Raw genomic sequence first — 26,495 nt, 5'->3', positions numbered from 1 at the left:
TTTAAACATCCTTTTACTGTAATGAAGTGAACAGGCTTCTCTAACAAGTACAACAAAAACAGCAGGGGAAGAAGAAAGACAGCCTAACAAGACTATGAGGAAAATTAAAAGGAAATGGACCTTGTGGTGAGGCTTCCTCATATCAGACGGACAACATAATTTTGCCAAAGTGTCAAATCCAGGATAAGGAATCAATCTCCCTTCTCTCATGCTTATTTTCTAACTGACCTAGCAGATACTGTGTCCTTCACAGACAGGTGGCCTCTACGTCACGAAGCTTTATCCTGTTTCTGATGGGAACAATTTTTATGTGTCAGTGGTCAGGCTTGAACTCATGACAAAGGCTGAATCAAAATTTAGATTGCACAAAACCAGAAATCTCTGTATTTCAGCTTGATGGATAAACTGCTACTCAATGAATAACTAAATTCTTAATATACAAGCAGTAGTCACAGTTAGCAAATTCCTCTGTGTTTTCAGGTATGAACACAGCTCAGGAACTGCTCAAGCCATAGGGAAACAAAGCCTACAACAGTAAAGAGGACAAGAAATACAGAATTCAAAAAATATCTTGAAGTGACAAGATTAAGGCAGGTCAGATTACTCAGACATCTCTTTTTTGCCACACAAAAAACTGACCAAGTGTAATGCAAAGGCTCCATTTATTTGGGATTTCCAGACTTCCAGAGAATCCCAGCTCTGCCTCCTGTGTAAGCAGTGATCAGTTCCACTACTTATATAGAGTCCAATGTCTGTGGGAAGCAGCAGGCCTATTTGCAACTGCACAGACGATCTGCTCGGGTACAGCCTAAGCTGCGTGGAGCTCCCTGTGCATGCCCTGTTACAGTTGATTTGTGAAAGCAGAGTAACACCGACATGGCCCAAATGCATTAAACTTACCAAGCGTGCCTCAAATAACTGCACAGCATATGTACTCCCAAAAGTGTTGCATTTACCCCGCATGTGCTATACAGAACACACACGCATGGTTTTGTTTAGAAAAGCTCAGGAAATGGTGTTAAAGTATGCCTTAGATGTTTTAGGATAAGGATTACATGTGTATAATAGCTATGCATTTTAATCATGTTTGTACTCTGGCAAGCCAGCACCTTTCCTTCTCGATTCAGAATAGCATTTCATCCATTGCTACGCTTCCGGCCAAGTTTGGTTTTCTCTTACTACGTTGATTCTTACCTTCTCCCCGGTGGAATATGGCTAGTGTTCCATCTGCCAGAGCAACAAGAACCCTCCCTTTCACATGCCTGAAATCACAGAAAAGTAAATACTTACAAAAACCTGTAAAAGTAAGGGACTAACAAATCCTTTTTGACATCCATGCGCACCATCTTTATGTTCTTTCTACAATTCCCATTCAGTTTAGCACTTGCAGGAAAATCCTGCAAGGGCCGAGGGTCATACCTCTTACCTTCATTGTAGTAAGATCATTCATAAATTTCCTGTTGAGGTTAACTTCTCCTTTGCACTACAAACTCCATCAATTTCAACAAATTTCACCTAATTTACACCCCAGTGAAGTTTTGCCTTTCTCCTTCCCACTTATTTCCTCCTGATACTCCTAATCTCATTTAGTACCTTATTCACTGAACTGGGTCAGGTCTGCAGTTGAGCAGGAAAATGGCTCAGTATGAGGCTTTCCGGTAACAAAAACCCTGGGAAACTTTCCTCACAAACCCATGCACTTAGAAGAGCAAAGAAAAAGATGACTGACAAAGAGCTGCTACCCCCACCTAAAAAATTGCTTAGGCACTGAACCTTCTCCTTCAGTGTCCCATGGCATGCACACTTACACTAGACTCAGTACAGAGTCCTTCAGCTTTATTGAGTGCAGACACTTCTTCCAGTTGGATACAGCCGAGTGCACATAAAGCCTGTGAGAAAGGACAAATCAGGGAGGGTTAGCAGCAAGGCCCCACACCTTCAGCCTGACTAGGCTTGAGTCTTTTCTGCTGGTAGGAAAGGTGGAGGTTAGGTAAGAAATCGAGGTTAAATCCCTGTGCCTATCATGAGCTGAGGGCTCAGAACAACAATGAGCAATGAAAACCTACTCCAGAATCAAGACATGAACTAAAGGTGTGCAGACATGAAAAGTGGAGCCCAGACAATGGAGGTGACAGAGAGATCTGCCAGCCCAAAGGGAACCTACCAGCCATTCTGTGCTCCCAGCCACATGGTGGGGGCAGCACTGGTGCAAGTCCCAGCAGCATCCCCATTCAACTCCTGATCTGGCAGTGTTGTGCTTGACTCTGTCTTCAGCTGTCCATTCTCCCTGAAGAGACAAAAGAACACTGTTAGAGGCTTTAGTAGCAGCAACGCACACAGAATACCCATCTACGTTCACAATCTGGCATTCACAAGCAGACAAGGGCCCTTGTATACACAAATCGCTTCCTTCTCTTCAGTGTTTTTTAATAGCTTGACTCCTGAATCTGCAATTTGCAAAACCTCCTTTTTTCCCCACCAATACAAATAGCAAGTACTTCAAATCTACAGAACTTAGTGTTTGGCAGTACTATTGCATAAACAGTATTTTCTCAGTTCATTTCCAACTTCAACAGAAACAACTTAGAACAACTTGGTCATTTAGGAACAATTTCTATCCAAGACTTCCACCTTGCTCCTCAGGCCATCACATCAGACTCATTTATCTTAAGAATTTTTGGGTGGTGAATATGCTTTCTTCATTGTCTTTATAGCACGTTAGAGGTACTACTAGAATAAATCAATCATCATTTTTACACATGAATCAATAAGTTCCTTCAGTAAGAACATTAAGTGTACATGTACTTTGGAAGATCTGTCTTAACAGCAGGTCTAAATTCATACTGAGAGATCAAATATTTGCACTTAAACAGCTGACACAGTCTGCTGCAGGCTGAACCATGTTTATTTTCATTTCCTTTCTTTCTCTCCCTATCATCCCATTTGTAATACTATTTGGGCACAAAACTGAAAGAAGTTTGACACTTTATCAGAAGATCAGGCTAGTTCTCGTATCAAAAAGCTTATGAAAACAGAGCTGATAAATAACTAAGCTGGCACTTTGGCCCCAGACTGCCTACCCGTTCTGCCTAAGAGGTGCCTGTGCAGGGACTGGATCTGTAAACACGTGCTCTGTGAGGGGCCCAGGCCGAGCCTGAGCAGGATCTGCCTCGCTTGTACCGTTCTCTGGTACCTCCGTAGCTTCTGTTGCCTCCTCAGTAGACTGGGACTGGTTGATCTTCCCATTGCAGACAGCAGCCACCTCACCTAAAAGACAAAGAGCAGTGTGAGACATACTGGAGAATGAGCTGGTAAGCTAGCTATATAGAAATCAGGCTGTTAATTTTTTAATTTATCCCTCCTTGCCAAATTCAGTCAAGCCCTGAGCCTGCACCACAGACAGCAGCTCATCCAGTGTTTTCTGCTCAGATGGGGAACAGAGGCTATTTTACAGTGAGGCACAATCTGTGACTAGCAAAACATCAGAAGTTCTCTGGGGCTGCCTACTGCCATACGGAGTCAGCAAGGGCATCGTTATAGTTTTCATATGGGCTTAACTGACTTCACAAGAAGACATGGTTCAGAGGAGAAAGCAATGAGAACAGAAGCAACTGTAGCAGTACAAATGTATCACCTGTCCAAAATACTCTGCTATGACCCCTGCAACCAGGCTGCAGGATGTGGATCACTCAGAGAGAAAAGGAGGGCTCTAAAGAGAAATGTACCAAAAGGGCCTTTGGTTTTCCTGTACCACATTAAGAAACTTCTTGAGGCCTCTGAAGTACTTAACTCAGGGACAGGAGGATGCAGCTGTGAGACCATAAGCTTGTATGGCACTAGCTGTAATTGGACTGCCATTAACTTTCATGTCCCAGAACTCACTCTGTCCCTTGTCCAGCACAGGTGTGTCACCACGCGAGGAACAGTTGCTTCGTGGCACATTGCAGCGGGTCGCACAGCCCACCAGAGTGATTCCTGCCAAGACACCATCTGTTCCAGACGACTCTTCAGGATTTACATCTCCCTCCAGAAAGATCTCGCCTGGAGGATAATCACTCTCACTGGCCGCTGAAGGGCAAAGAACAGATTCTCCCATAAATCTAGCTGTCACTGCTAATTTAAACGTAGCAGTGCTCCTGAGGTGACCATACGGATGGAAGATGCTGACCCTCAGGGTTCACTACCTGGGGAGGCACCACAGCATCAGTCAACATCATGGCAAATCCCCTCATCCCTAGAATCAACATCCAGGCCAGCTACAGAGCCCTCCCAAACCTGGGCAAGGCTCACTCTTGCTCCCAAGAACCATCCTTATGTGCCAAAGGAGCGACTTACTAAATGTTCAACAGTGAGCGATCTCCACGGAAAGGTCCTACAAGAAGGCAAGATCTGAGTTATGGTTTTGAGGGACAATTACAGAATGCGGCAGGGTCTAAGGGTTAGTTCTGAAGTGAGGACACTACATTTGTCCCTCCTCAGTGGAGCAGGTGACCCTGTGCAGATCACAGCCAGTGCCTGGGCCCCACTTACCAGGGATGCTGGAGATACAAAGCACATGAGCATTGCAGACAGTGAACTGGTCCACCACTGTGCCAGGCTGATTGGCATCAATAATTACAACTTTACTTGTTGACAGGGTACTAGTGAGGATCCAGACACGACTGGACGTGGCATCCATTTCATGGAGCTCCTTTGCCTTCAGGAGAGCAAACACATGGGTGGAATCAGTGCTCCTCTGAGATCAGATTGAGTGTATTAGTGCTTGGCAACACTGACACATGCAAATACCACAATGCTGGCTTCAAAGAGCCACGTCTCTTCCTAGCTGATGCAAATAAACAATATGAGCTATGCAAATTTCATTTACGTTGCTGCGCTAGTATCTGGAACACTGGCCAAAGAGCCTGTCTGGCTCATTAGGGCAAGAGGAGTTTGGCCACTAATTGCTCTTCTGAGATGTCTGACTAATGTATCACTGAACATTCGCTTTAGACAGAATACCATGGAGATGGGATGCACTCAACCTACCAGCTTAAGCAAACTGATCTCAGAAGGCTATAGGGCAGCAGTGTAAGACAGCTGTGGGAAAAAAACCCACAAACCAGAAAGGCTAAAACGTTGTATTATTATCTGCAAATTACAGCTTGGTTCTTAAAAAAAAAAACAAACTACTTAAGACTATTAAAAAACAGAGCTGGAATAAATCTCAAGAGCTTCAACTTCTGAACCAAATGGACTCATGGACTCTGCTATGTTTATGTTCTTTTTAACAAAGCTTTGCCTGAGTTTGTTTATTATTTTTTTAATTTATCGTGATGAGGACTCCATAACCTTCCTAGCAACCTCATCAAGCACTTAATTGCACTTATTATTAAGCGTTTCAAAAGCAGAAGGTGGAAAATTTTATCCTGGATTACTTATCCCAAATCACACAGAAAGTTACTGAAGAACCAGAACACCACAACCCTGCCCCACAAGATGATGCCTCAGAAGTACAAGTTAGTGCATAATATAGCATAGTACAAAGGCATTGAGAGAGGGGGCACGTCAGGGATGGAATGAGAAAAAACACTGGAGGGGAAAAAAAAAATTCATTTTCTTTTCTGACCTTTTTCTTTTCAGGAGATGTATGGTTACTTTTGTTGTTCTCGCCTTCCATTTCCCTATCACAGGTGAGGGGATCACGTCCAGGATCCAGTTTCTGCCCATTCCCAGACTCCTGCTCCAAAGGTCTCCATCCCATGAGATTGACTCCAGCTGCACACCACAGCTAAGTAAAAGAAACAGAATTAAGAATTCTGGAGGCTCCAGGGTCTCTTGAAATTCAGGCACCTTTGTAGAGAACTGTGGACACATGTCAAATACCTAAAACCTTTAGTTGGAAATAACAGATATTGTTGATGTCTACTAGAAGACATAATCAGATTTGATGGAGGTAAGATAAAGGTTCTCTGTAACCTAGCGAAAATCACTGTTTTTTTAACAGATGTGACTAACAGATTTAAAGAAAATTAAGATAAATCAGGTGCATAACCGAAAACAGGCTTCTGAAATGTCCTCAGGTTTTTCTGACTCTGGGGTTCCTAAGTCATTGTAGCAAAGCAAGCGGGATATGGCAGATGTTACCAGCTTGGGGTACACTAAGCATGACTGCTCAACCAAAATTGACAGTGGCTCCTTGGCTCAGGATATACATTCAGTGCATTTCTGTTCCTTAGTCCCCCTCCCACCCCTTGCGCTCTTCTGCTTCCTCACGCACTCCTTTGCCCAAAAATCAGTGCTTGCCTGATCTCACTTAAAGATATATTGCTGGCTGGGGTTAAACCACAACATAGAGCTATTTAAAGAACTAAGACAGCAAAAAATGAAGTCACCAAAAAAAAAGGTGGAGGGGGACACGACCCAGAATCTGCTGGTTTAGCTCCTATGTAACAAATGCAGAGTGAAAGAAGCACACTGCATGTTTTCTGAAATCAAATCTAGATAACCTCTTATGAGCTATTTCCAGGTAGTTTTATAGGAGAATGCTGGGAACAAAAACAAATACCGGATCTATCCAAAATCATAAAGGAAAGATGCTGAACAGAATATTATTCCAAGATCACACCAACCTTCTAGAAACAACTAACAGCATAAGAATTTTCTTACAACTTAAACATCAGAATGACATCTAAAAATCAGCTCTGAATGAAGTTAATGACAAACTGACTATTCCAAAACAACTAGTTATAGCAGATAAATGTGCTGCCTGCAGAGAGATGACCATCTATTCTCAACCACAATGCTACTCAAAATATTCTAGTATTGACAGACACAGCTTCACAAAAATCTGCTCTAGATAATTTTGGACTGTTACCAGTGAATCCCAGTCAACAGTGGAATCTAAAAAAGAATGATGAAATGCATTTTTACTTTTACCTGCTCATTCTCTTTAATTTTTATATTGGTTTGCATTACACCCTAAGGATTCTTAACAAAAGCCTTATAAGCATAAAATGTTGCTGATATTATGTAAGAGTTGTCTCATAAAAGCATAAGATGTAAGACAGAAGCATGAGACCTGGCAACCAGAAACAGCTGAGAATTATGTCCTTACAGAGGGAGGTACTTTGCCCTACATACACTAGAAACTACCATTCAAAAAAAGAAAGCGGAACATAGAATTTGGAATATATAATGTAAAAAAAATACAGATTATTGTAAAAATCGCACATTTAGCAACCAAAATTCTTTGCTTATTCCATGTCCCCTTTCTGGACTGGAATGGTATGCAGAGACAACGTACCTTCATGGTTGGGTCCTTCTCTACTAGTGGACGACAATATACAGGCACGGGGACGTTTTTCATGCGAGTGTCTTCTTGACCACCATTGGGACTCAGCTGTGGGGGAAGAGAAGACGAAAAAGGCAGTACAAAGCTGTAAACACCAGGCTATGGTAAGAGAGATGTAAGCAATATGGCAGAACTGAGCTCACAAGATGGGTGCTGCTGAGGCTTCATCTCACATCTTGTATGAAACAGAGTCCCTACAGGGATGGGAGCAGCCTACCCAAGAGACTGCATCTCTCACCATGATACATGGCCCCAGTTATGGTCAACAGAGGCTATACGCTGCACTGCTGATGGAGAAAGGGTTGTTAACGGATGCTCCCTGCGAAGAAGTCACAACACTGGCGTTCCCTTCCACCATGGCCTGAAACTCATCCACTCTCAAGCCACACTGCTAGACTCCTTCCTTTCAGGTGGTCTTTGACCAGTTAAATGAGTCATAGGACAATAAATGAGACTGATGACATGATTTTGTGTTACTGCTGGGGAGAAGTGGGAGCAAACTGGACTGCATTTGGTTTTTATACTAAATGATTAGTAAAGTTCTCAGAGTATAAATGAAATATCTAATATTCAAGCCCAATTACAATAACAAAGGAAATAAAAACAAGTACTGGACTCTGGACAAAGAAGATTGATTACTTTCGGTTTAGGGTAGGTTCTTTCAGCATGTTCATGCAGAGGAATGCCCCCTCCACTGACTTTGGTGGAGACACAGAAAAGATTAATTTAATCTGTGCCTACAATTATCATACAAATAAAATATGCATATGAACCTCTAAATGAAATATTTAAGGATTAAGGCTAAGGTTGCCAGTGGGAGAGTTAGATCTCACTGTGACGGATGATGTCCCCTCAGCCTGTCCAGAGAGTGGTCCCTACCTGCTTGTACTTGGCAGGGAGGCTCCAGCCGCAGGCCTGCAATCGCCCATCATCGTTCCGCACATGCTCCCGGACCTGGCGGTATTGCTCGCGTTTCTGCTCACGACGTGCTGAGGACGTACAGTCACTGAGGAGAGAAGCAACAGCGTTACTTCTCAATCTATAGTTAAAAACAGAAGCTGAAGGTTAAGGGAGTGTTGTCAAAGCAGGGGAAACACAAAGCAAACCAAATTCATCTTTGAAAACAGATGCAGGAAACCAGAGAGAGAAAAACCCAGTGAAGAAGCAGACATAGGCATCCCTAATCTGTAACTTCCTGTTACCTGAGCAATGTGGCAGGCCAAATCATTGTCATCCCCACTTCAGTGCCCCAAAAGCCCTTCAGAAACAGGGAATCAACCTTCCATAAGACCTATGAATCCATGAAATTACACCAATTTTTGCTTAGCTGTTACAATTTACTGATCTAATGTCTGCATCAGGAAGGCATTTTGAGTTCTTCCCTTCTTCATTATAGTCAACTATTTGTTTTTCTGTCCATTTTAAAGCTTTCTCTGATGACAAGGAAAATATGCACTAAATGCTGTTGAAACTGCTGGTTTCAACAGAACAACTCCAGCTTTGCACTGGCAAAGGTTAAAACAAAAATTCATCTGTGAGCTCTTAAGATATGATTTAATATAAACAAAGGCTGTTTGAATATCAGTTCCATCTCTCAATAGGTTTTTAAAGTATCATTCCAAGGTAAGAACAACATCAGCAAAAAAATCCAACCCAAAACAAAAACGCCTACACACACACACACACACATAATGACATATATACTTAAAACAAAAACAACCCCCTGCTAGAACAGAACACTTCCCTGCACACGCTTCCTCCCCCGTGGAGAGGATGAGAGAACAAACAGCTTCTGACAGTGGTTAGTCACATCGTTTAATGCACTGCTGACAAGCACTCTGACACCACACAATGACTATGATATTGTAATCAGATAAAAGGAACAGAATAAAGGCAGTGGGTATCTATAAAATACAAAGTTACCCTTCTAAAGACAATCCCTCTTCTCCTGATCTATCGCCTTTCCAACACATCCTTCTTACTGCAGAAATTATAATACTTTACCATCACATTCTCCATAGTCCTTCCACAAAAACATACCACGTATGAAACTACAGGCTCATAATGGTAGAACACACGCTTCTGAAGTCAAGTAAAGCACAGAAGAGTTTTATTCCTTCATGTCAGAGACATAAAAGATAGGGAGAAGACTCTGCAGTAGCAACACTTAGAGGCTCTTTTTTAGCATAGTTAAGATTAAAACCAAATATAACCTAATGTGCTGTTGAGAGAACTTTTGTCTTCACCTAAACTCCTTGTCAACAGGGTTGGGCAAGACACTCCATCCTGCTGTCCCAATGCTGCCATCACACTCTACCATAAAAGGCTTACTTTATTCTATAACGCAGTCTGCAAATACGAGTGCAGAACAAGCGCTGAGGCCAACTCAAGCCTACAGTAGTCTCTGCCGAGATGAACCATCATGGCCTAGAAAGCCACAGCAGCGATATGTTTGGGAGGACAAAGTTTGCTGAGCCCATCCATGTGGTAACTGATGAGCGAAAGGTCAGGGAGATAAACCACAAGAGACAGAAACATATTAACACCACACAGACTTTTTTAAAAGCGGAAAACAGCTTATTTTAAGAAAATTAAAATTAAAATAAAACAGCTATTTGGGAGAGCTGCAGGGGGACCTGGCTTGGCACACAGCAGGCAACTCACTCTTCAGGGAAGAACTCTAGGGTGCGGCTGCCAGAGGAGATCTGGCACATGGTGTGACTGCGACGCTGGCTGAACCCTGCTGTTGTTGGAGACTTGTAGTGGATGTTCACAGATGGGTAGGTCCTCTTTGCTGGTGGGGGACTCGAGGAAGAGCTGAACAGACGGCTAAAGCTAGGGACAGAAAAAGGCCAACAAATATGAAAAAAGGTGCCTGAAGAGACACCACACCATAGGATTCACAACAGGGGAAGCAAGAAGTATGCAATCAGGGGCTGTAAGCCCTTCATGGAAACTGCCCTACTTCAAACACAGAGCTAAGCTTTCAGTTTGATTGACATATGGTGCTTTTAGCTTCCAGAAACAGATACCATCTGAAAACAGCCCTTTATTAAAACTGATTGTGAATCTATGTATGTTTCCATTCCAGGGTACTCATGATCTTTTTCAGCTTGTAAAACAAAACCAATGTGGATGTTCAGATCTGATTTTAATTTCACTAAGGACAAAGGAAGCCCTTGAAGACAAAAAGGTTCAGCTAACAACACCTTAAGTTGACATTTCATTAACATCAGAGTCTATTACATTGCTGCCTAAAGCAGAAATGGCAACGCTTCCCCTTTTCTTAATCTTACACAAACCATCAAAGAACTTACAACTGCCAAATGGTGGATTTCTTCTTCTCCTGGACGGACGGGTGCTCACGGGAAGCTCTAAGGACAAACACAGCAGAAGCAAGTTAATTTCAGCATCTCATACCCTAGCTTCTGCCAACGAGCAGGTCATTTCCGTCAAGGAAGCCATGTCAAAATTCAGAATTCATTCTAACATGTTACAAAACACAAGAGAGGAAGTGACATGCACCAGTCTTTAATGTGAGCACACGCAACCACTTTATGTTTCAATGTTGACATGAAGTGCAAGTGTGTTCAGTTAGAAGTTTTATCAACTCCCTGCAGCATTATTATTGTCACAGTACTAGTCTGGTAACTACAAACCCCAGCATTATATTCACTTCAAGCCATAGCCTTTAGAATTCATTAATTAGAAGCAACCCTCTTCCCCACAGCTCATCCTAGCTTAATTAGCATATAAGAAACAAGCAAGACAAACAACGGCCCAGTGTCTCCAAATAAGGATGGCAACTCGAGATTTGCAGCCCAGGTTCAGGAATAAGAGAGAAAGCATTAGGTATTAGGAGAGAAGCATCTACAATTTGGAAAACTTTCAGCACTTCTTGACCCATATCTTGCTAGGGGTTCCATTGACCACAAAGTCAAACATGGCCAGGTTCTGTCCTAAATGGGAATGTTCACTAACACCCAGTCTCACCTGATCATCTCTGTCCACCGGACAGCCTCCTGGAGCTCCATCAACCTCTCTTTGTATTGATTGCGCTCCATCAGAACCCGGGCCATTTCCACGCGGGTGAAGCGGCGGCGCTGAGCTATGGGAATGTTGTCCTGCAGGGGGGAGGAGCACTGCTTCAGCCAACAAAAGATGGAAGGGGATTGATGTTAGTACAGGGCAAGTCAGGAGACAGAAAGACACATTTGTTAGTTCTCCTGTTCTGTTTGATTACCCCCAATCTCCCCGTAGGAGGCGTTAATTCTAGACGAGTGAGCTCCAAACTATGGCCTGCGGACCTCTGGGGTGTTCTGCAAACCCATGGAAACTGAAAAGCCCACCCAGAGACTACTGCCAGCAAGGTGCTTTGATAGTCTGCAAGGAATTATGAGAGTTGACAGTGGTCCATTGGTCCAGAAAGTTTGGAAACCAAAGTTTTAGTTCCTTAGCAAATTCAGTCACTAACAGCAGGGAGCACCATGTAATGCCATCCGTCCCCTCAAGAGGACTAGGAAGGAGGCATTCTGTTAGTACACACTGATAAAGGTGCAGGGCACTAGAAACTAAAGAAAGGCCTTCTCCTCTTTGGTGACACAACTTGGCTTTCCAATGAGGGCACATGCAGCTTTGGGTTAGGTGGCAATAGGAACGAGATTCTGTTTGTCTCTTTTGAGGAGTGGAAAATGAGAGCAACATGGCTAAGTTGGGGGGACTATCTGCCCAAAAAGAATTTGTAAGGATTTTGGGAACTCGTTACTAGGAAGCAGCACTGCATTGTGCCTAGACTGTGGCAATTCCCAAGCTCAGCCTGGCTGGTGAGTACTGCTGAGAGCTGGAATAGCACAAATTAATCAAGTCCCTCTCCAGCCTCCCTGGACTTGGAATAAACCTGTATGACCAGTCAGAACAAGACCTGTATAAATTAAAAGGAATTTCACAAACTTTTTTTTTTATTTAAAAAAACCACCTCCTGTCAGTTCAGCTTAGAAGAAATCCAGTCCTCTTCAGCATCTCACAAGCACAACTTTAAAATTTTCCCATCTACCTAAATTCTCAACAGACCAAGTTCACCTCAGTTAAGCCAAGAGAATTAGCTAGAATTGAACCTGCTCCAATACCTTTTACAAAGTAAGAACACAGTAGTATTGAAAAGAAGTGTATCTAATTCCCTGTCCTAGCAGAGTGACATTTGCAAGGAAAATCTCTGTTACCACTTTGGTTTGCCTTTTTTTTTGGCTACAGTTGGTCTTTGTTGAAAAGCCTCTACCTCAGCCAAAACAGTCTGAAGAGCTGTCATAGAAGAACAGTCCATGAGCCTTCTCTGCCTGTATCCTGTAACAGGCAGTACTGGCTTATGTAAAAGAAATAATGAGGAAAACAGTGCCGCAAGATTAGATTACAGAACTAACAAAAGAAGGCAGTTACTGCTGCAAAGCTGTCTGCATAACCTGGATTTCACTGCACAATGTCCTCACAGCTTACAGCTTCACTGTCAATGGGGAGAAAAGCTCTTCTGGAGAAGCCTGACTATCGCGAGACCCCGAAAGAAATCACACTGTACTCTAGACTGTAATTCAAAATTAGGGAGAACCAGATAAAATGCAAAGGTGCTGAGCAGGGCACTGCTCTAGCACCACTCTGCAGAAGCCACATTGTGCACAGTATCGCCACTGTGTTGGCTGCTCATCTTTGTCAAACTATGGTTTGAAAGTCATATGAAGAGGTAATGTCATGACACCTGTCTATTAGCAATGCTCATCACCAACAACCCGCAGTTCACCAGCTTTGCCCTCATCATTAATGAGGGCAGGTCAATCTGCATCTCAGGACTCATACATATGAAGTAATATAGAGTAAGTATATAAACCCCCTTTCCCCGCAGGCATTTTAGTAATGTAATATACCAATTCTGTACAGAGATAGCTGCTTACATCCTCCACCTCCTCTTTGGGTTCTCGTCGGGCAACAATCGCTTCAGATTTCACTCTAGGAAACAGGAAGAAAGGCATCAAACCAGTAAGTGATACCATGGCTGGCCGTGAGGTGTTTTGGAAAGAGAACCACCTATGGGAAGGTCTGTTTGCATGCATCACAAGGAAACGTTTTCAAACTGCGAGCTAAGTGTACAAATTACGAGATGCTTCTCTGATATGTTTTCTTCTCTCTTGCAGCATGTTACTCTGAACAGCTTCACCAACATCACCCCATTTCTTTGGAATTTTTTATGTGAGCACCAAAATACTGACCACTGGAATGGACCAGCCAATTTCTATTTCACAGCCATGATCTATTTCAAATGTTTGATGAGATCTTAACCACGGGAAAACTGAGCCATTATCAGCAGTGAAAATGTTGGCTTAAGTTCTTCTTCTGGGCTGCTTCTGTTTTCAATGCAGTGAAAAAATCCTCTAACGTGAAGGACAGTTTGCCATAATGGTAAAGAAGAGAACACCAAATCCATGTTAATAAAACACTTAAGGTATTTATCTGAGTGCTTTTAATTTTTTTAAACTCCATAGCAAGGTGCAGTCGTGCAGTTCCATTTGAATTACAAGCACTTTTATTAACAGCAAAGACACTGCGGAAAAAAAATGGCCTCCAACTCCTAGAAAGGCATGCTTGCCAGTTAAAAGTCCATGTCCCTACTGCATAATATATTATATATATTATGTATATCATGAGAGACTCAAAAAGGCATTTTAAAAAATCAGACCTATTTCCGCTGCTTTGTGAGACTACTTTCATTTCAGACATTTTGAACGACAGAGACCAGTCTGTGTTATTCTTGGTGATTCTGTGCTCAGATTAGAGAGGCAACCTCCCAGATTCCAGCTGCAAAATAAACACTGTCGCCTGAATTGAGAAACCACAGTGCAATGTACAGCTAGTCAAAAATGTAATTATGCTGCTTTGAGCCCCATAGGGCATCTTTAGTTTTATGGATGTGAAATCATCACAGGCTTTGCTAGGCATTCAGCCTTCAGTTTCTCTAGTATGAGTGGAAAATAAGAAATGGGATCTCTCCAACTGTGCATAAGACTTTAAAATCTCTTCTGCCTCTTCTTCTCATTCTTAACTTGACCAATGAAACAATTAACAATACTGGCATTTAAATATTGTTTCTGGGAATCTGTATTAGCTCTTTCATTAAGTGAATGGGCATTCATTCTTCTCAGAGCTGTCTTGGCTGCTGCGAGGATCAAGCTCTTGACAGTTTCCTTCAAAACTACTGGTTTTGAAATTCCTTTTTTAAGATTTTTTACATTTTTTTTTCAAATTGAAACTCTGAATGCTTCACTCCAGGGAGACTGGATTTGCAGTTGCTGCTGCAGAACCCTAGGCCTGGGGAGTAAAATTCTGTGGGTTTTCTAAGGTTCAATAATCCATTTCAATCCAATAAAAATAACACAACACTAACAGTATCTCAGCCACCTACAATCAGCCTTGAAGTGCTCTGTAAGGTACCTTTGAATTCCAGTGCTAACCTCCATAAGGGAAACAGTAAAACTAACAGAGGAGGTGGGTTTATCTCTCATGTCCTCCCAGCTCCCTGGGGCAGGGTGTGAATCACTCACCTTTTCAGCTCCTCCTCCAGCTCCTTGACTCTGGTTTCCATTTTGGCTTTGGCCTGCTTTGTTGCTTCAAGCTCTCCCTTCAGCACTTCTTGCTCTCCAGACAGCTGGTCCACCTTGGCAATCAAATCATTCTTCACAACGTTCAAAGCATTTCTTAAAGGTGTGAAAGGGACAATAAGCAAAAATGCCCAAACCAAGCAGCTGTCCCTAAGACAGACCTGAAACTAAAGTCACAGGCACTACAAGGAGAGTTGAAATGAGTGTACTTAAAACAATTCAGTCCAGCTATAACTCATGGAAAAGTAGGTTTTGGCAAGAAGGAGCTGCAGAAAAACACAGAAATCACCATAATTGGTCAGGATGAAGTTTGTCCAGTCCTGTATCCTGAACTGACAGACCAACATCTCCTTAAGAAGGTGGCAGAATACTGCAGAAAGCAGGTGTAGGGTAACTTATCACCCGCATAAGGTTCAAATCTATTTTTAACAGAATGAAGATCTGAAATACACCTTTCAGAACTGCTGTTATCTGCAGATGTAGGTAATTGTGGATGATGGTGACATAAATAAGCATTTCCAATCAGCTCTGAAATATCTTAAAATCTTTAAAATCAGCAGCTTCCTATCATAGTAAGTTGTCTAACTCTCCCCGAGAGTACTTTGCCTTCCTCTTCCTAGCTGCTTAGCTTTAGTATCTGGTTTGCCAGCCTTTCTCAAAAAGTCCATTACACTGTCTGCTTCTCCTTTATCAACTATTAAATTGTTGAAAACTTCTCAATAGTAAGAAAATTTTCTTTGCAAATAGCAAACCTTGCAAATAAAAACTTATAAACAGCAATATCCTCACAGAGGCTCAGACCCACATCTAGATTCCTACTGAAGTTAATGAAAAGCTTGCCATTGATTTCAGTTGGGATCAGACCCTACAAGCACGTGCCCAGAGACCTCACCCAAGTGCCTGCAGAAAAACAGTTAGGAAAGTCGCTCAGAAGAGCAATTCCTCTTCTACAACTGAAGGAACAACAAGTATTCAAGAGAACCCGTTAGATGAACGAGCAAGCCCCTGTGAGGCAGAAGTTCTGGCCAAGACCTACTTTCAAGATGACATCTCATTTATAACTAGGCAGGCAGTTCAGAGCACACAACAGTTCCTTACTTGGTCTCCAGTAGCTGCGAGTTCTCCAACAGCAGATTTCCCACTTCTTTGCCCATTCCTGAAAAGAAAGGCCACACAGTTTTCACCTGCTCTCCTAGAAATATGAAGCTTGTGTGGCACTGCCTGACTGGTGCTTGAGGAAGAGAAATCACTTTTGTTAGGCTTCCCTAGGCTTCTGTGCCTGCTGTGGAGAGTAGAGTGCCTCTTGCTGAAAGACCATGCAGCACAAGCAAAGACACCCATGTGTCCTTCTGTAAAGAGCCCAAATGCAGACCTAGCTTTTTACCTCAACTTTCACAGACTCCCTTGAGAGGGACAGAGAGGAGAGCTTCACTAATGCCAATTAGGGGAAGTCAAGTCAGTAACTCTCGGTTCAGCCATGAGCTATTGCAACCATTTTTTATCATCACGCATACAGAAAAAAGGTGGAAGTTCATGGGGTTTTCACAGAGGACAGCAGAACACTGTCCAGATCTACACATCAGTGATTTTCTTTCTTTCTTAGTATAAGCCAAATTTTCTGTTTCTCAGTACCGATTTGGGATAATGGTTGCAACGAGTTTCATGCACATGAAAGGCTTCCCATTATCAGCCTTCCACTAGAGCAATTTTAATAGGACTTTAGATTGTCCATTGCGCTATCTACCTTTAACAGTTTTCTCATAGATGTTTACAATCTGAAGTCTCAGTCCCATCACTTAAGACCCATAGTCAAGAAAACATCTACATCAGACACACTGCACTTGCACTTGGGCATCAACGTACGACTGCAATATGCAGATTGGGTTGCAAGCACTTTGAAAACTGGGTCTAAGAGTCAAGGTCGAATTCAGTATTTCATAAAACCAAACGGAAAGGAATTTAGGGACCAAAAGCACATCTGGATTGTTTCCTGCTGCCAGGGACTTGCTTGCTTCCAGGGTCAGCTTCTGTCTTACAGGTGGGAATAGAGGCTACCTGAGAACTAAAGGCAAAGAGGCCTCTCCCTGTCGGGGGACAGTGCTGAGGGTTGCAGCTCATTTCTCACCACAGGTCCCAGAGCATGAAGAAGTCTCACAACCATCAGTGTTTGTGCTGAAGTGCTCCTTGTCCTGCCCTCTGAACTACCTCTTCCTTTGCAGCAAAGACATCAACAGTTTTCATGATCCATTATTTGCTGATTAATTAATATTTGCAATAAAATAAAAACAACACAAACTTAAGTAAATGGAAGTTAGAGAAACATGGTAGCGTACAACAAGTGAGAACACATCACAACACTCCAACATACAGATCCTCTTCCCACAGTTAAATGGGATGAATTTATGATGGCAAAAGCAAATTCCCAGCAAGACTGAGTAAGAAGCAGCATTTTCAAATAACTTTTGAAAAATTAGTAGACAGATAATTAATCACTTTGATGTTTCAGGCAATGTGTTCTTTGGATCCTGTGTCAAAGAATATTGCAAACAGCAAAAAAGTGAGACACTCACTGCAGAGTAAACTGAAGTGTATTTTTGGTTTGGTAAGGTGAATGACCTATAGCCCTTTCTTTTGTGGCATGCCATATGTTGATCGGAAGACCAAGAAGTCACCTGTTTATTAAATGATTTTCTTGTTCCTTTTTAGTGATTCTACAAATTATCAAAAAAATATTTAGCCAGCAAGACATGAAGATGTCACAAGGACATTACAGGTGCTGAGGGACATCAAGGGAACAAACTCATCCCCAGTTTTTCTGGACTAAATCCTTTTCTTTCCCATCCTTGAGTCATCTATCCCTCTCTGTGGCTGTTTTGGGGAGAGAAAGGAACTCTGGTGAAGAGGGTGAGCTATCATGCCAAAACTAAAAGCCATGCAGTGTCCCAACCATCAGTATCCTCACCACAGCTTCTACCTTATTTGTGTGTGACATAGTGACAGCCCAATGCTTCAGCCAGTGAGAGGTCTGAAGGGCTAGCCTTGCAATAAAGAAATGGATGAAGCCTCCCTGAGCCATAGAATGGACACTATGAGATAACCTTATGCAGGCTGTAACGGGAAAGCCCTGCTCAAAGGAAAAAAAAACACTGTGGAGTTACTAAAAGGAGATGTCTTCACCCCTTTGTAGTATGGAGCAAAGGGAAGAAAGGTCTGGAAAGAGCCCTGCCTAACAGAGCCCATCCTACACTGTCCAATCTCCCATAGCCAGGCAAATAGTGTGAAGCATCAAAGTGGATAATCAACTACAAGAAACAGAGGAGAATCCCCAAACCACCGCTACTGACCAGCTGCGTCCTGCTTCTTGGAGAGGTGATACCACCATCACAAAAAACCAAATCAAGGTAATGCAAGACATATGAAGGGATGTTGAGTGAATGGAAGAAATTTAGAAAAAAAGGCACATTAAAAAAAAAAAAAGAAAGAAAGAAAAAAAAAATAAAAAAGGCCTTCGCCTTACCAAAGAAATCATCCCGTACTATGAGAGCCATCCCATACGAGAAAGGGAACAGAAAGAGATGGGGACAAAGGGGAAGAAAGGAAGAGAAAAAAAGCAGCCATTAAGTACCAGTCTGTAAACAGCAAACAGAGCAGCTCATCAGCATGTGTACATCTGTGTGTGGTGCCAGTATATGTGATGCTCAGTAGTAACTAATCTACACCTTGTTCTGCTGCAGCCCGGCCTAACAGGGATTTACACCTGAGATGTCAGGACGAGCTTGAGATGAGCTCATCTGTTTCTTCCACCTTCACCATCTCCCCTGGACTACACGTCTTTGGGTTTCTCATCCCCACAACAGAGGTAGTTCAACAGACATTATGAACAGAGTGAGGGAAGGACAGGGGCAGGAGGAAAAACAAAAGGGGACGGGGGTGGATATCAAAGCTCTCATCTGGCCTTTTTGCACAGGCCCAAATTCACCTCCACACTGTGACGAACTCCAACTCAACTTCAGCAGGAGGTTTTCTGACAAAGGACCATGAAAAAGTGGCTTACAGTAAAAACAGTTTGAACCAAAAGAAAGGATGAAGCCATCCCTTTCTTTTGTAACCTCACAGAGCCAACACCAAGAGGTGCTGAGTAAAGGAATGTGAAAGAGCTCATCGTCACACAGCATTACGCTATCACGTCTGCCTAAGTCACCTGCCTTTACTACAGGGAAAACTTCATCCAATTTGCACTGAAATCAAGAGACATCCCCTTGACTTCATCTGAAATTGCATCAGGGCCCAAGTGCATTTTATAGAAAGGTGCAAACCTTCTGATGACAGAGCATGGCCCTAAGGCAGTGAGTCTCCTTCACCAAAACGAAAGAGAGACCTATCACTTGAACTCCTGCCAGAAAGGCAAAGCTTCCATGAACGAGAGGCTTTGCCACTCTAATCGATCAAGAAAGTGTCTTTAATGTCACTATAGCTATGCCAGAAGAGGGCCAGTATGCATCAACTAACCCACAGCAGCCATCATGCACATGGAGGGATTCCTCACAGTGTGGTTCACTGAGAGGACGGTGGGACACTAACTCAGTCCTGTGCCCACCCAAGCTCTGCTCCAAGCACAGCACCTGTCCTGACAGAAAAAACCCACTTTGAGCCCCAAGAGCTTAAGTGACAGGCCAGTGTAACACAGTGGAGCAAACCTGCAGAAAGCCACACAAGAAAAGCTTATTGAAATGCAGCAGGTGTGTGAGCACAGAGCGGGGACATTCTGCTGCCCAGGGACCCACCGGTGCAAGGCAACCAAGCGAGGCGAAGGTGGGAGAAGTCTGCAAAGCCAACTGTGTTTGGACAAGAGCAGGGGAGTATCACACGTGTATACCATGTCGTTCCACCTCAACAAGGAAAAAAGAAACAAGAAAGGAAACTGAGCAGAGGAGATACACACCTGAGAACTCCCCTATGGGCCATGTCCAGCGAAGCACAGAGAGACAAGGGAAAAAAGGAAGTGAAAAAAGGATCAATCAGTGACTGAAACCAACAAAATAAAAATTTTGTTCAAAAAAAATTAACAATGATTCAGCCATTTCAATGTCAAAAGGCATGAAATAGTAAGGACAGGACCTGCCATGACTGTAGATGGCATGACTCTACATACAGGACATAAAAAAGATTAAGGGAAGGTAACCTGTGGTACAACTGCAACCACATGCCTCAGCTACTCCCAGATTTCCAGACATGAATCTCAGGCAATCACATCTTCCTGGACTGGATAAACCTTTGTTTTCTGTTTATTTTCTCTTTATTTAGTTGTGTATTGCTAAATGGAGAACAGCTAGCTCCCACTATGTTCTCATTTCCCCTCCCCTTGTGATTTTAGCAAGTAGATAATCTGATAATAAACGTGCTCTTCAGTGATACTTCAGCTTGCAAAAGACAATTAGTTGCATTTAAAAACTTTTTTTTTCTTTTTTACTGGGACTCAGTTTGATAATCTCATTTCAACTTCTGTACAAAAAAACTATACATAAACTTACCACTAATATGGCTGAATTTCTGTCTTCACCACAAAACCCCTGTTATTTGAAGGGAGGTTTTAATCTCCAAAGCAAACACAGTTGGGCATCCTAAAACTGAAAGGAAGGACCTGCCATGGCGCACAACCAAACTGCTAGCGCTCCTTCACGTTCAGAAACTCTTGGGATAGGGAAAAGCAGGAAGGGGGAACTGGGAGAAGGGGGAGCCTACCCAGGGTCGGGAGGTAAGAACCTGCGATTAACAAGCGAATATGCAGGAAAACAGTCAACTAGTGTTCCTAAGGCTGTAGTGAGAAAGAAGGGAATTTGGTCTACAATTACCATTAGTAAATAATTGTTCTCACTCCACACTTGTTTCCAGAATACTTCCTATACAAACTCATGTATGTAAAGCAGTATTAGAGGCAGGGGGGGGAGACCCACTATTTTATTTATTATTTTATATTAAAAAATTGCAATGAAGAGTGCCAGTTTTGTACCAAGAAATGTTGTCTGCTTTGCAGATATCCAGAAGGAATGAGAGAGATTTTTCCGTTCAAGAAAGAGACTTGCCTGCCAGCTACTGCTCAAGGGTAATTTCTGTAAGATCCTTCTATTTTAAAGTCCCCTTTAATGAGATTTCTCTTTCTTTAAGAAACTGAGTCCAAAAGGAGAGAATATTCTTTGAAGACTGATTGCCAAGTTTTGAGAGAGACTTGAGGAAGTATTCAAATTTCACTTAGGTGAGGTAAACTTCATTAATTCTTTTGATTTACAGAGAGAAGTGAGCTCCAAATATTATGACCCAGAAAGACAAAGAGCTCTTTTGGCTTGTGGATCTTGTTTCTTACATCACGTCCATAAAGCACAATTTCCTCTGTGGCTCTTCAGACTCAAAGGTACAGCAGGAAGAGAGAACAATTTACCCCACAAAAATGGCAAAATTTTGAATAATGTTGACAGATTTGTCACTACTAAGATCTAGCCTTTTGCTTCCACCTTTACCAGACTTTCTTAGTGCCTTCTATTGCACAAAGGAAAAAAAAAAAAAAAAGTACAAATCTCATTTCTCGGTCAGAGACATGACCTCCAACATCTCTCTCTGCCTTCCTCCCTTTGTACAATCCTGGCAACATGTGTGTTCATTTTAAAGAACACTTTTATGTTGACAGAGTCAGTAGCCAGAACTCAAGAAAAGGATTAATTGGATTAACATTTCTCACAGGACTACCTGATTTCATCACAGCCCAACTCCCAGGTTTGAAAAGAACCAGGAGAAGCCTTCCTATTCTGCTAGCCTGTTGTGCAATCACCTGCAAGAGTTTTGCCGCTCTGCTCAAACAAGAAAATTGTCCAGGACAGAAATGTACTCTTCATAAGCCACACTATGTGGTCTTCATAAGTCACACTTACATGGGCACTGTTCAACAAAGTCTCTGTACTTTTTTATTACAAGTGGTAACTGCCAAACAACAGATGTCTTGCAACCCAAAATCAGTCACTGGTCTTTGCGCAGCCTTATTACTGGAAGAGGTGAAGCACCTTTGACTTTAACTGAAACTGTGGTGATCAACCGTGCAAGGCTTGGACAACTAAAATCTTTGGCCCTTTGAAAACAACAGTCTGAATTTCTCACTAATCACTGGGTCAGACTACAGAGTAATCCAAAGGGGAAGTGGATTCCTGGAAGGCAGGCTTCCAGCAGTGGGAAACAGGTTGTCCGAAGCAGTTCATACACCAAGCAAATCATCTTCTTGAATACTAACTCTCGGAAGCTGACAATCCCTGATGCCCCAGCCGTTTTGGGGAGAGAAGGAAAGCAGCAGTTGGCACAGTGATTAGTGAAAGACAGCCATATCATCAACCACATGCTCTCCCAGATAAGGAAGCACCCGAGGACCAAGATAAAATACATGGGCAATGGCAAGATTGTCAGTGTTTTTAATGCTTTGATTCTGCTAGTAAGAGAGTTCCCAATAACGTATGGGGGCTGGCTAACCAAAATTCATTCCACGGCAGGTAGATGAAGCTTTAACCATCACAGGTAGTTCCTACTGTCATCTTCACTTTAAGCAGGAGTCCCAGCCCTTCTGCAATGACTGCTAACATCCAGCTGATTCTCAAACCTGGGAATCTTGCTTTTCCTTCTGAATTCTTAATTTTTTAAGTATCTGCACATGTTGGCTCCAACTGCAGACAGAGAAAGCCTGTGCATTCATCCTGAATCTTCTGTAGATTTTTTTCTTCCAGCAGTCTTGAGTTGGAGGTGAAACAATGAATGTTTTAACACTTCAGGCAATGGTCATCAATCCATGCACAAGAGCTCTCTTGCATGTTGCAGGGCTAGCACCATGCTTCTAAAAAAACCCCAAATCTATCCATATCAAAAAGGTATTGCAAGCATTCTGATGATAGTCTAGATCTTGTTCTTACATTCCAGTCACACTATTGCTTATAATAGTAACAACTTCACAGATAATTTTGTCTTGGATAAAGCAAGAAGCATTGTATTAACCTCTTTCTAGTCTTCAGTCCATATCTCCATGGTTAAGTCTTCGGTGAATAGGGCGAAATCTATCCTCTCTGCAGAAACATACCCTTTTAGAGGGTCCCGATACAAGACTCATATTCAAAGTTGATGCAAGTATCTTCCTAATTTAGTTTCTGGAAAGGGGAACTGCTGCAAATCTGTGACATCATTCAGCTCATCCTGTTCTGGACATATGTATATAACCAAACTTAGAAGATTATCCTTGAGCAGCTCTTACATCAGTAATCACCAGAAAGGAAATGTACACTTTCAGATCAGATCTCTTGCTACTAAACGCATAAAAGGCATATTGTTGGAGTCCCCATGTCTCCTAAGGCTCCTTAAATCAAGCAGTAAAATGGAAACTGAGCTACACAGTTATAAACTTTGTCAGCTGCCTGTGTTGTCTGAGTATTCAAAGACCTCTCATATTGTCCTGATTCAGGAAAACAGTCAGCAGGACTTAAGAACACACTTAAATTCTGTCATGAATTAGGTCTAGATACTGAAGAGTCCAACACCAAAAACTATGGCAGGGGCTCAGACTGCTACCTGAGGCAAAGCTGCTCCTCTGACTGCTTCAAAGTCCTAATCAGGAATATGGAATACAACCAGACTTCAGGTATTACAAGCTCCTTCAAAATCAGCCTAAAAAGTATGTTGCTACATCTCTCAGACTGACTATAAAAGGGTAAAAACTACAATACAGACCATAATATTTCCATGTAATTTAAACTTCAAAAACTTAACTAAAGGAGTTACTTTCTTGCAAATCTCAAACAAACTCTTTATTCCAAGTGAAATTGCTAGTGTGTAAAATTACGGGGGTGGGGGGGAGGGGAATTTGGGGGAGGAAGCAGAAGGAGCAAATTTTGTCTTCAAACTGTTTGTGTGGGAGAATCCTATAGAAAAATAACTTATGCACATAAAGACAATCCAAATAAAAGTTATGCAACAGTTTAAGTTATTTTCTAAGTAAGCATTACTGTACTGCAGGTACATATTTCAGTCACATAATGTCTCAATTTCCATGCCATTTTTTTTAAAAGCTAAACATCCAAGTTCTGAAATACAAAGAGAATTTAAGTTCTTCTAGAAGCTTGATATAGTTGTCATTGTACCAGAGAAAACAGAATGGTTCTAAACAAGTTTTTACCTAGCAGATCTGCTCCTTCATCAACATCTCCGATAACCTCGGACCCTGCTGTGGAAAGTTCATGATACAGAGAGTCTGTGTTGATGCCAAATGCTTTGTTCACAATCCCCTGTGTTGGGCTGTTGTTGGAAGAAAAAAAACCAAGGACTTTTGTTACTTGGCAACACTTAAGCTAGAACATTTCTCTCTGAAATACTGAGCGTCCCAGCAATCAAAACCCTGAGAGCACATTCCACCTGTTCACCATGGGCTGATTCAGGGAACGTACTGAGTAAAGAAAAAAGCACGTTTTATTCCCCATATCAAGGACAAGTACCCATCATGCACAACCTCAAAGCTCGACCCCAGCTGACTTCCTTTTAAATCATAATAGTTAATGACTATTCAATATTTGATAGAAAAATTTCAACTCACAGAAGCTCTCACCTCTGACTTTTCAGACCGCAAGGATTCCCACACTCCTATCAATTTAGATAGCAACCTTAGATAGCAGTAAGATCAGATAAGGACTCAAATGTTGAAAACAGCAACGGTCTTTTTTTCTTCGCCAATGAGTAAGTGAAATCAGCCTGAAGGGTTAGCTTCTTCTTTGGGTGAGTCTATGCACCAAAACGCTTCTTCACATGTCAGCAAAATGTATTTCATTAAAGGTAAATCAAAGTTAATGTTTTCTAATCATATCACACAGGAGCACATTTCTGCCTCCTAGTGACTTTGCTACCACCAAGAATCTTCTTGCATTTCTTGACAGTCTCATGGCTCAAACAGAAAACAGCTGTTACAGGAGGTGAGGGTGAGGCAACCTCTGGGATTGTCATTGCCTACTCTAAAAAATGGTCTTAATGTGGGTATAAACACTTTTAAGTGCCCTGCCTTGTATGAAGGGAATCAGCCAGCATGAAGAGAGGCTGTGCAATTTTTCCAGCAGTCTAACAGAAAGGTCAGTACCACTGGAGATTATCTCAAGCTGCATGGCTTCATACTTAGATAGATCAAGTCTTGGTGATAAAGCCAGGAGGTTACAAATGGGGTGCAGTAGCTGCCTCTGATATTGCAGAGTTACAGCACATTGCAGAGAAAAGAAAAAAAGATAGTGTTTTTTTTCAATTACAGAAAAATTACAGCTACCCAGATATCTGAGAGCACTGAGGAGTTACAAATGGGTGCCATGACTGCACCAGAATTAATCAGTTCATGCAGTCTAAAGGGCAGCACAAGTGACAAGAAGCAACCAGCACTCAGTGTCTGACCTGAAGACCTAATTCAGCTTGAACCTACCTCTTCAGCAGTCAACTTTCAGAAGCTGTATATATTTCAAAAGCATTCTGCTTTTAAAGCAGCAAGCACACTGTTCAGCAGCTCGAGTTAGCTTGTGTCTCCTGCAGCTTTCAATCTCACTACCTGGATCAGAGACCACTGCCTGAAGAGCTCCCAGTGCAGCAATCCTCTCCATTCCCTTCTTTTCCTTGGGTTTGACCAATTTTCGATCTGATCTCATCATCACTTTTGCCGTCCCCACACAGAGCTGTTTCAGCTACCTAGATTCCTCCTGCATCTGAACCTAAAAATTGTCCATGCATCCTACATATTCTGAGGGAAGCTCTAACTGTATGTGGTTTCACAGTTGAGAAATGCATCTGTTATTGCTGCTCATACCCTTCTTAATGAGAGTGCTTAACAGGGCAAATCCAGTCCAGATTTGGACTGTGAGAAAATCTTGCCTTCACTTTGTCAGGGTACTATCTTCTGCATACCTGTAAGAGCTAGGGGATTATTTTTGCTGGTGTAGTGCCAAATTACCCACTGGATGAGGGTAAAAATTAAGGAATCCTGTAAAATTAACCACCTGACCTTAGTAAAAATGAATCAAGGTACCTAGACTAATAATTCTAGACTAATACATGCCTCACAGAAATACAGTGCCAAAATTAATAGCCTTTAGGGAGCCTCCTATTTAGCAAAAAACGGGTGATGGATAGGAACCAGAGCAGCAGAGTAGTTCAGTAAAAGTCTGCTAGTTCAGAGAACTCTTGTCGAGGTCCCGAGTGCACTGATGGGTCAAAATTGCTCTGACCAGCCTCACCAAGGAAGAGCCCTTCAAACACTTCAAAAATTAACACTGAAAAAAGCTTGGGTTTTAACAAACTGAATTCAGAACTGATCTGTTAGACAAATGCATCTTTTCCCTCCTCCTGATAGCTTAAGCCCACGTCCTCTTTGCCTGTCTTAAACCTTCTGTTGCTCCATCTCTCCGTCCTCCCTGAACCAGCAAGGCAAACAAGCCCAGTTGTTGGTCAGCTGCACAGATCCTTCTGCAGACTACCAG

General features: G+C 42.3%; 1 protein-coding gene across 31 annotated transcripts in view; it reads right to left on the bottom strand.

The window, feature by feature from the left end:
- Nucleotides 1-26,495, bottom strand: part of MAPK8IP3 (mitogen-activated protein kinase 8 interacting protein 3) — an 81,498-nt gene that overhangs the window by 9,211 nt on the left and 45,792 nt on the right. For 10 of the 31 annotated variants that reach the window (XM_052773311.1, XM_052773324.1, XM_052773333.1 and 7 more), the window contains 18 exons: nucleotides 24,170-24,288; nucleotides 19,916-19,927; nucleotides 18,491-18,508; nucleotides 16,072-16,129; nucleotides 14,917-15,069; nucleotides 13,246-13,327; nucleotides 11,327-11,478; nucleotides 10,651-10,707; nucleotides 9,998-10,168; nucleotides 8,213-8,339; nucleotides 7,286-7,381; nucleotides 5,609-5,770; nucleotides 4,531-4,696; nucleotides 3,883-4,068; nucleotides 3,081-3,267; nucleotides 2,165-2,287; nucleotides 1,809-1,889; nucleotides 1,195-1,262 (listed from right to left, as the gene is read on the bottom strand). In XM_052773311.1, coding sequence (XP_052629271.1) covers nucleotides 1,195-1,262; nucleotides 1,809-1,889; nucleotides 2,165-2,287; nucleotides 3,081-3,267; nucleotides 3,883-4,068; nucleotides 4,531-4,696; nucleotides 5,609-5,770; nucleotides 7,286-7,381; nucleotides 8,213-8,339; nucleotides 9,998-10,168; nucleotides 10,651-10,707; nucleotides 11,327-11,478; nucleotides 13,246-13,327; nucleotides 14,917-15,069; nucleotides 16,072-16,129; nucleotides 18,491-18,508; nucleotides 19,916-19,927; nucleotides 24,170-24,288 — 2,018 coding nt within the window. The remainder of the gene's footprint in view (nucleotides 1-1,194; nucleotides 1,263-1,808; nucleotides 1,890-2,164; nucleotides 2,288-3,080; nucleotides 3,268-3,882; nucleotides 4,069-4,530; nucleotides 4,697-5,608; nucleotides 5,771-7,285; nucleotides 7,382-8,212; nucleotides 8,340-9,997; nucleotides 10,169-10,650; nucleotides 10,708-11,326; nucleotides 11,479-13,245; nucleotides 13,328-14,916; nucleotides 15,070-16,071; nucleotides 16,130-18,490; nucleotides 18,509-19,915; nucleotides 19,928-24,169; nucleotides 24,289-26,495) is intronic. The other 21 variants (XM_052773317.1, XM_052773336.1, XM_052773325.1 and 18 more) reach the window with 12 other exon arrangements.

This window comes from Harpia harpyja, chromosome 21 (genome assembly GCF_026419915.1).
Source record: "Harpia harpyja isolate bHarHar1 chromosome 21, bHarHar1 primary haplotype, whole genome shotgun sequence".
Classification (NCBI taxonomy): Eukaryota; Metazoa; Chordata; class Aves; order Accipitriformes; family Accipitridae; genus Harpia; species Harpia harpyja.
The sequence above is the reverse complement of the archived record's forward strand: the minus strand, read 5'-3'. Positions and strand labels throughout refer to the sequence as shown.